Source organism: Bos taurus, chromosome 14 (assembly GCF_002263795.3).
Source record: "Bos taurus isolate L1 Dominette 01449 registration number 42190680 breed Hereford chromosome 14, ARS-UCD2.0, whole genome shotgun sequence".
Lineage (NCBI taxonomy): Eukaryota > Metazoa > Chordata > Mammalia > Artiodactyla > Bovidae > Bos > Bos taurus.
In genome coordinates, this window is record NC_037341.1 from 73,489,048 (window position 1) to 73,499,815 (window position 10,768).

General features: G+C 36.6%; 1 protein-coding gene across 1 annotated transcript in view; it reads left to right on the forward strand.

Moving 5' to 3' along the window:
- The window catches only part of C14H8orf88 (chromosome 14 C8orf88 homolog), a 36,030-nt gene extending 27,101 nt beyond the window's left edge, over positions 1–8,929 (forward strand). The window contains exon 6 of the mRNA XM_003586911.5: positions 8,117–8,929. Coding sequence (XP_003586959.1) covers positions 8,117–8,140 — 24 coding nt within the window. The 3' untranslated portion in view covers positions 8,141–8,929. The remainder of the gene's footprint in view (positions 1–8,116) is intronic.
- Positions 8,930–10,768: the final 1,839 nt, after the last annotated feature.

Sequence of the window (10,768 nt, forward strand, 5' to 3'; positions counted from 1 at the left end):
CAGCCCACCAGGCTCCCCCGTCCCTGGGATTCTCCAGGCAAGAATACCAGAGTAGGTTGCCATTTCCTTTTCCAATGCATGAAAGTGAAAGGTAAAATTGAAGTCGCTCAGTCGTGTCCGACTTGTAGCAACCCCATGGACTGCAGCCTACCAGGCTCCTCTGTCCATGGGATTTTCCAGGCCAGAGTACTAGAGTCGGGTGCCATTGCTTTCTCCGATCCATACATGACTACTGGAAAAGCTATAGTTTTGACTATGTGGACCTTTGTTGGCAAATTAATGTCTCTGCTTTTTAATGTGCTATCTAGGTTTGTCATAGCTTTTTCTTCCAAGGAACAAGCATCTTAATTTCATGGCTGCAGTCACCATCTGCAGTGATTCTGGAGCTGAAGAAAATAAAGTCTGTCACTGTTTCCTTTGTTTCCCCATCTATTTGCCATGAAGTGATGAGACCAGATGCTACTTTTAGTCTTTTAAGGAACCTCCATACTGTTCTCCATTAGTGCTGTACCGATTTATATTCTCACCAAAATTTTAGTGTGGATTTTTGATAATAGCCATTTTGACTGATGTGAAATAATCTCATTGTATTTTTGATTTGCATTTCTTTAATAACTAAGCAATGTCTATTTGTACATTTTAGAGACCCTTGTTGGGCACATTATTTGCAAATATTTTATTCCAGTCTGGGGTTGTCTTTTCACTTTGTTTATGGTTTTCTTTGCTGTGCACAACCTTTTCAGTTTAATTAGGTCTCGTTTGTTTATATTTGTTTTTATTTCCATTATTGTGGGAGATGGAATGAAAAAGATTTCTAAGATTTATGTCAGTGAGTATTCTGCCTATATTTTCCTTTGGGAGTTTTATTCTGTCTGGTCTCACATTTAGGCCTTTAATCTATTTTGAGATTTTTTTGTGTATGTGTTAAAGAATGACCTAATTTTATTTTTTGACATGCAGCTGTCCAATTTTTCCAATATCATTTGTTGAAGAGACTGTCTTTTTACCAATGTATAGTCATCCCCTTTGCCATAGATTAATTGATCATAGGTGCATGGGTTTATTTCTGGGCTGTTATATTGATCTATTTTTCTATTTTTGTGCCAGTACCGTACTATTGTGATTACTATAGTTTTGTAATATAGTCTGAAGTCAACAGCCTGATTCCTCTAGCTCTGTTTTTCTTTCTCAAGATTGCTTTGGCCATTTGGGGTCTTTTGTGTCTCTATACAAAATTTAAGATTTTTTGTTCTAGTTCTGTGAAAAATGCCATTGGTGATTTAATAGGGATTGCATTGAATTTGTAGATTTCCTTGGGTAGTATAGTCATTTTGACGATATTGATATTTCCATTCCATGAACATGGTATATTTTTTCCTTCTGTTTGTGTCTTCAGTTTCTTTCACTGGCATCTTATAGTTTTCAGAATACAAGCCTTTGTGTCTTTAGGTAAGTTTATTCCTAAGTATTTTATGCAGTGATAAATGGGATTGTTTCTTGAATTTCTTGTTCTCATCTTTCATTGTTAGTATATAGAAGTGCAGTGGATTTCTGTGTATTAGTTTTGTAACCTGCAGGTTTATCACATTCATTGATGAGCTCTAATAGTTTTTTGGTAGAATCTTTAAGATATTCTATGTATAGTATCATGTCATCTGCAAACAGTGAAAAGTTTAACTTCTTCTTTTCCAACTTGAATTCCCTTTATTTTTCTTGTCTGATTGCTGTAACTCGAATTTCCAAAACTGTGTTGAATAAAATTGGTGAGAGTGGACATCCTTGTCTTACTTGTGGTTTTAGAGGAGATGCTTTCAACTGCACCATTGAGTACGGTGTTAGTTGCAAGTCTGACATATATGGTGTTTATTATATTGAGGTATATTCAATCTGTGCCCACTTTCTGGAGAGTTTTTGTCATAAATGGGTATTGAATTTTGTCAAAATATTTTTCTGCATCTATTAAGATGATTGTATGGTTTTTATTCTTATGTGGTGTATCAAATTGAGTGATTTGTGTATACTGAAGAATCCTTGCATTCCTGGGATAAATCCCACTTGGTCATGATGTATGATCCTTTTAATGTGTTGTCAGATTCTGTTTGCTAGGATTTTGTTGAGGATTTTTGCATCTGTGTTCATCACAAATCCCACTTGGTCATGATGTATGATCCTTTTAATGTGTTGTCACATTCTGTTTGCTAGGATTTTGTTGAGGATTTTTGCATCTGTGTTCATCAGTGATTTTCTTTTCTTATGGTGTCTGTCTGGTTTTGGTATTATGGTGATGGTGGCCTCATAGAATGAGTTTGTGAGTTTTCTTTACAATTTTTGGAACAGTTTCAGAAGGATAGGTGTTAGCTCTTCTCTAAATGTTTGATAGTATTCACTGTGAAGCCATCCAGTCCTTGAATTTTGTTTGTTAGAAGTTTTTTTTTTATGACAGTTTCAATTTCAGTTCTTTGATTGGTCTGTTCATATTTTCTGTTTTTTTTTTCCTGGTTCAGTCTTGAGAAGCTCTAACCTTTCTAAGAATTTGTCCATTTCTTCCAGGTTATCCATTTTATTGGCATTTAGTTGGTTGTAGTAATCTCTTAAGATCCTTAGTATTTCTGTGGTGACAGTTGTCACTTCTCATTTTCATTTCCAACTGTATTGAGTTTTCTCTTTTTTTTCTTGATGACTCTGGATAAAGGTTTATCAAATTTGTTTATCTTTTCAGAGAAACAGCATTTAGTTTCATTGTTCTTTCTTATTATTTTCTTTGTCTCCATTTCATTTATTTCTGCTCTGATCATTATGATTTTTTTCCTTCTATTAACTTTAGGTTTTGTTTGTTCTTTCTCTAATTGTTTTAGTTGTAAGGTTAGGTTGTTTATTTTTCTTGTTTCTTGAGGTAAAATTGTATTTCTATAAACTTCTGTATTAGAACTGCTTTTGCAGCATCCCATAGGTTTTGGATCATTGTGCTTTCATTTTCATTTTTCTTTAGGCATTTTTTTATTTCTTTTTTGATTTATTCAGTGATCCATTGTTTGTTTAGTAACATATGGTTGAGCTTCCTCCTGTTTGTATTTTTTATATTTTTTTTCTTGTGGTTTACTTCTAATCTCATTGTGTTATGATCTGTGATTGGCAGTCAAGTGGGCCTTAGGAAGCATCACTACGAACAAAGCTAGTGGAGGTGATGGAATTCCAGTTGAGCTATTTCAAATTCTGAAAGATGATGCTGTGAAAGTGCTGCACTCAACATGCCAGCAAATTTGGAAAACTCAGCAGTGGCCACAGGACTGGAAAAGGTCAGTTTTCATCCAATACCAAAAAAAGGCAATGCCAAAGAATGCTCAAACTACCACTCAATTGCACTCATCTCACACGCTAGTAAAGTCATGCTCAAAATTCTCCAAGCCAGGCTTCAGCAGTACATAAACCATGAACTTCCAGATGTTCAAGCTGGTTTTAGAAAAGGCAGAGGAACCAGAGATCAAATTGCCAACATCCGCTGCATCATCAAAAAATCAAGAGAGTTCCAGAAAAACATCTATTTCTGCTTTATTGACTATGCCAAAGCCTTTGACTCTGTGGATCACAATAAACCTTGGAAAATTCTGAAAGAGATGGGAGTACCAGAACACCTGACCTGCCCTCTTGAGAAACCTGTAGGCAGGTCAGGAAGCAACAATCAGAACTGGACATGGAACAATAGACTGGTTCCAAATAGGAAAAGGAGTACGTCAGGGCTGTATATTGTCACCCTGCTTATTTAACTTATATGCAGAGTACATCATGAGAAACGCTGGGCTAGAGGAAGCACAAGTTGGAATCAAGACTGCCGGGAGAAATATCAATAACCTCAGATATGCAGATGACACCACCCTTATGGCAGAAAGTGAAGAAGAACTAAAGAGCCTCTTGATGAAAGTGAAAGAGGAGAGTGAAAAAGTTGGCTTAAAGCTCAACATTCAGAAAACGAAGATCATGGCATCTGGTCCCATCACTTCATGGCAAATAGATGGGGAAACAGTGGCTGACTTTATTTTTGGGGGCTCCACAATCACTGCAGATGGTGATTGCAGCCATGAAATTAAAAGATGCTTACTCCTTGGAAGGAAAGTTATGACCAAACCTCAGTTCAGTTCAGTCGCTCAGTCGTGTCCAACTCTTTGCGACCCCATGAATCGCAGCATGCCAGGCTTCCCTGTCCATCACCATCTCCTGGAGTTCACTCAAACTCACGTCCATCCAGTCAGTGATGCTATGCAGCCATCTCATCCTCTGTCGTCCCCTTCTCCTCCTGCCCCCAGTCCCTCCCAGCATCAGAGTCTTTTCCAATGAGTCAACTCTTTGCATGAGGTGGCCAAAGTACTGGAGTTTCAGCTTTAGCATCATTCCTTCCAAAGAAATCAGGGCTGATCTTCAGAATGGACTGGTTGGATCTCCTTGCAGTCCAAGGGACTCTCAAGAGTCTTCTCCAACACCACAGTTCAAAAGCATAAATTCTTTGGCGCTCAGCCTTCTTCACAGTCCAACTCTGACATCCATACATGACCACTGGAAAAATCATAGCCCTGACTAGACGGACCTTTGTTGGCAAAGTAATGTCTCTGCTTTTGAATATGCTGTCTAGGTTGGTCATAAGTTTTCTTCCAATGAGTAAGCGTCTTTTAATTTCATGGCTGCAGTCACCATCTGCACTAACCAGATGGTTGGATGGCATCACTGACTCAATGGACATGGGTTTGGGTAGACTCCGGGAGTTGATGATGGACAGGGAGGCCTGGCATGCTGCTATTCATGGGGTTGCAAAGAGTCGGACACGACTGAGCGACTGAACTGAACTGTGATTGGATAAATACTTGATATGATTTTATTTTCTTATGTTTATCAAAGCTTACTTCACATGGTTCAGCATGTGGTCAGCCCTGGAGAATGTTCTGTGTGCACTTTGGCTTCTGCTTCTGTGTATTCTGCTGCTTTAGGATGGGAAGTTTTATAAATATCAGTTAAATGTATCTGGTGTAATGTGTCACTAACCCTGTGTTTTTTATTGATCTTCTGTCTGGACGATCCCTCCATTGATGAAAGTGGGGTGTTAAATTCCTCCAGTACTATTGTGTTACTGTCAATTTTTTTCCTTTATGGATGTTAGTATTTACATTATATATCGAGGTGCCCCTGTGTTAGGTGCATATATTTAACAATTGTTACATCTTCTTAGACTGATCCCTTTATCATTAGGAACTGTCTTTTTTTCCCTAGTATAACAGTCTTTGTTTTAAAGTCAATTTTGTCTGATATGAGTATTGATAATTCCATTTTCTTTTGATTTCCATTTGTGTGGTATACCTTCTACCCCCTCACTTTCCCTATGTTTGTGTTTCTAGATCTGAGGTTGGTCTCTTATTGATAGCATATATACTTGTCTTATTTTTGTATCCACCCTACCAGGCTTTGTCTCTTGACTGGCACATTTAATCTGTTTACATTTATGGGTAATTATCAATATGTGTATTTCTGTTGCCATTTTCTTAATTATTTTGGGTTTGTTTTTGTAGGCCTTTTTTCTTCCCCCCTCTTTTGTTCTCCTGTGGTTTGGTGACCAGCATCTTTAGTGTTGTGTTTGGGTAGCTTTTTCTTTTGTGTCTTTGGGTTTCCAGAAGGTCTTGGAATAGGAAATGACAACCCACTCCAGTATTCTTACCTGAAGAATCCCGTGGACAGAGGAGCCTGGCAGGCTACAGTCCATGGGGTTGCAGAGATTCAAACAACTGAGCAGCTGAGCATAGGAAAGTTTTTTTGGTTTGTTTTGTTTTTAATTAATTGAAGGATAATTGCTGTACAGAATTTTGTTTTCTGTGAAACATCAACAGGAATCAGCCATAGGTATACACATGTCCCCTCCCTCCTGAACCTCCCTCCCATCTCCCTCCCCATCCCACCCTTCTAGATTGTCACAGAGCCCCTGTTTGAGTTCCCTGAGTCATATAGCAAATTCCCGTTGGCTGTCTATTTTACATATGGTCATGTAAGTTTCCCTGTCAGTGTCTCCATGCATCCCACCCTCTCCCTCCTCCCCTGCCCCCATGCCCTTAGGTCTGTTCTCTTATGTCTTTCTCCATTGCTGCCCTGGAAATAAATTGATCAGTGTCATCTTTCTAGATTCCATATATATGCATTAGTATATGATATTTATATTTCTCTTTCTGGCTTACTTGTACCACAGCTTCTTTATCCATTCATCTGTTGATGGGTATCTTGGTTGTGTTCATGTTCTAGCTATCATGAATAGTGCTGCAGTGAACACTGGCGTACATGTGTCTTTTTGCAATTTTGGTTTCTTCAGGGTTTATGTCTAGTAGTGGGATTGCTGGGTCATGTGGTGGTTTTATTCCTAGTTTTTAAGGAAGTTTTACTATAACAGTACATATATCCACAAGTTTTTTGTTTTTTTTTTTTTCCAAGTTGGTATTCTTTCCTGCTTAGAGGAATTCCTGTAACGTTTGTTGCAAAGCTGGTCTGGTGCTTTTGTTTATCATTTTGTTTGTCTTAGCTTTTGTTGGTCTGTAAAGCTTTTGATTTCTCCGTCAACTCTGAATGAGAGCTTTGCTGGGTAGATTATTCTTGGTTGTAGTTTCTTCCCTATTATCACTTTAAATATATCATGCCACTCCCTTCTGCTTGCAGAGTTTCTGCTGAGAATTCGGCCAATAACCTTATGGGAGTTCCTCTTGTATATGATTTGTCCTTTTCCCTTCTTGTTTTAATATTTTATGTTTGTCTTTGATTTTTGTCAATTTGATTACTGTGTGTCTCAGTGTGTTCTTCCTCGGGTTTATTCTATCTGGGACTCTCTTTGCTTCCTTGACTTGATTGACTGTTTGCTTTCCCATGTTATTTTCTCAGGCCTTTCCCTTTCTCTTCTTCTAGGACCCCTATGATTTGAATGTTGGCATGTTAAATATTGTCACAGAGGTCTCTGAGACTGTCCTCATTTATTTCATCCTTTTCTATTGTGCTCCTCAGCAGTTGTTTTCACCATTCTGTCTTTCAACTCACTTATCCATTCTTCTGCCTCAGTTATTCTGCTATTTCCGTCTAGTGTATTTTATATTTCAATTATTGTATTTATCTCTGTTTGTTCTTTAGTGCTTTTGCTTAGTTGCTCAGTCGTGTTTGCCTCTTTGCAACCCCATGGACTGTAGCCTGCCAGGCTCCTCTGTCCATGGGATTCTCCAGGCAAGGATATTGGAGTGGGTTGCCATGTCCTTCTCCAGGAGATCTTCCTGACCCAGGGATCAAACCAGGTCCCATGCATTGCAGGCAGATTCTTTACCGGCTGAGCTTTTGTTTAACATTTCTTGCATCTTCTCAAACTTTGCCTCCGTTCTTTTCCCCAGATCCAGGTCATTTTCACTCTTGTGATTCTGAATCCTTTTTCTGGAACGTTGCCTATCTCCGCTGCATTTAGGTGTTTTTGGAGAGGTTCTGTCTTGTTTCTTCATCTATTTATGATCCTCTCCCTTTTTTGTTTAACTTTCTGTGGTTATGGTTTTTCTTTTAGAGGCTGCAGGATTGTAGTTCTTTTTGTTTCTGCTCTCTGCCCTCTAGTGAATGAGGCTACCTAGGAAGCTGTGCAAGCTTCCTGATGGGAGGGACTGGTGGTGGGTGGAACTGGGTCTTGTGTGGTTATCAGGGGCCATGCTCGATGAAGCTTTCATCTGCTTTTCTGCTGATGGTTGGGGCTGCTGTCCCTCCCTGTTAGCTGTTTGGCCTGAAGCAACCCAGCCTTGGAACCTACAGGGTTCACATTATTTTGGACAAATCATATACACTGAAATTGAGTTTACTTCTGTTTTTTGCATTAATAACATTGTTAAAAAATTAGGTACTACAGAAGCAGAACTGGTTTGGAGTATAATCTGTTTTAAAATGAATTGCATATGTTCTTCTATGAAAAAACTATTTTTTTTGACAAATTCCAGTTACTTTAATAGTTTCTTTAGAAACATGCATTTAGATCTGCAAACAATAAGCCACAGAATTTATTCAATAAAATAATTATTAAAAGCTACATTCATTCAACCTAATTGGTAAATTAACATTTTCTTCTTTATTACAGGAAAACAACCAAAGCTTTAAGTAGCATTTTAAGAACATATGTATTTGAAGATAAAGAATTATTCATTTTCTATTTTGGACACCTGCAAATGAAGTGGATCTAGTAACAATAACTGTAATGACTGTGCCAATTCAATTTATTTTTAATTTCGATGGTTGGGTATTTGGTTTCTCCTAAAATGAGAAAGAGATTTAAACCTTAAAAATTTTCTAATCAGTTTCAGCTTTGTAGGCAGTTTCCTGCATAAATTGGGAAGTAACACTGAAAAGTAAGAATTTGGTTAGTGAAATGGGAAGACTGTGTATTTATAATTTGAATGCTACTTGCAATTTTTTGTTTTTCATCACCTGTAATAATGGAATGGAAATGTAAGCTGTAAAGATTCACAAATATAAAGTATTTGCTACGATGTATATATGATACATAATTTCTTGTTGCTTTAAAGTTGCTTTTGTTTCGTTTCCCACTGATTTCATACTAGCACTTGAAAGGATCTTTACAATCTCCATAGAGGCTTAGAATAATTCAGGATGTTCAATGAACAGTTCTCAATGACAGGAGGTAGAATATTTTAAGAGGTATTTCTTTTCAAATATATGATTGATCTCTAGGTTTGTGATAATAACAACATTGTCTAAGATTCTTTTATTTCCAAAAGAGGAATAATTGAGGCATTTGCAAATAATTGAGGTGCATTAAATTTCAATTCTGTAATTTCTTATAGCAACAACATGTATGGATGAGGAATCTGGGGGTTTAAACTTTTAGCTCCTAGAAATTTTATACAATAAACCTGCAATTTGTCATTCTGGATATTATTCTTTAAAAAAAAAAAAAAAGTTCCAGCGCAGTGTCACAGATACTGAAAATTGCTGATATAAAGGTAAGTGTAAACTCTGTCTGGTTTGAATCTCTCAGATCCCTGGGTCCATTGGCAAGGAATCCAAGGACATCATTTGTCAGAAAGTTTATCTTAAACTCAATGCTGAACTCCTAAAACCATGACCTTTTTCTTCACTTGTCTTTGGGCTTGTTACCCAATTCAAACTTTAGTCCAAGGTTTCCCATCTTGGTCTTTATTATACTACTTTTCACTGTTTTGTTCCCCAGAAAAAGATTGCTCTTTAAATAGAAAAAAAGCCTTCACTAGCCATAAATTTATTAGTTTACTTAAAAATGAGTATAACCTATGGTCCAATTTTTTTCACTTGTTTTTGCCCTATTATTTCTGTTATATCATAGGTTCTAGTATTTATATGTGTATGATACACACACACTTTCACATACATACACAAAAATACATGTAATTCATAGAAGAGCTAGGGTCATGTCAACAAAAAAGTAATTAAAAAGATTTACCATATAATTAACTTGGTTTGCTTTATTATTTATCTATTCTTAAAGGCTTTTGACTCTACTTAAAAAATGTGATAGAACCTATTCCAATTTGGAATCTAAAGTGCCCTTTACTTAGCACTGTTACTGAGAGCAGAACCCTTTTGAAGTCATACTACCACTCCACTTGGAAACTGCCTAGTATCCACAGGATTTGATGTATTTTCTGAATCTACTGAAATGGACCGGCCAGAAAAATATATTGATTGGCTATAGTTTGTATTTTCGTAATCATTTATAACCAGGATTTTCAAGAATATTTGTATATCAAAAGTCCCCAAGGTTTCAAACTCTTTTGATCCTTTCTTACTGTATATAATCAAAGTGAGACTGCAGAGACTGTTTTATTATCTCTTTGCCTTTGTACATACATACAGCATATTTAAATAATCATTGTATATCTCTGTTCGTATTGTTCTTTGCTTTGTATGTAAATTAAAACAGTTAAGCCAGGTGTTGTTTCATAGTGTTTTCACATTTAGAAATGACCAGACACACACACACACATACACACAATATGACTATGTATGTCAGTATTCACTACCTACTTCTAGTAGAAGCTGTGGAAAATTCTTTAATTTTATTTGACTTGATTGAGGGTATATAAAGGTCTTTGTTAGACTTTATATTAGTTTATGTTATATAAACTTTTATATTTAAAAAGTAAAATTTTAGTTCAGCCTTTCTTTTTGTCTGAGTTATCCAACAGTTAAAAAACTAGGAAAAATTCACTTTATATTTGCTTCCAAGAGGACCTGTAGTTTCAAAGGAATTTGGACTAGAGAATAACATGGTAACAAATTTCTATATGCATTGAATTTTCATTAGCAGTATTTATCAGAATAAAGACATTATATCAAAAATACTTCATTTATGAGCTTGTACAGCAGAGTATATAAGGTACATAGTCTTAGTTGATCTAGTGATGCTGAGATTAGTCATTCTAGGGTTGAAACAGTAAAATAGATGTTTTTTGTCCACTACATATTTTATTATTTCCTTGAAGTTTTATACGTATTTTATAATTCTTTGTTCACTTAGGTTAAAATTTTGGTTTTAAAACATTTGAAATTGTTGTTGTTTAGTCACTAAGTCATTTCTGACTCTCTGAGACCTCGTGGATCTGCATGCTAGTTTCCTCTGTCCACTATCCCCAAGAGTTTGCTCAAAACCATATTCATTGAGTTGGTGTTGCTATCTAACCATCTCATCCTCTGTCGCCCCCTTCTCCTTTTGCCTTCAATCTTTCCCAGCATC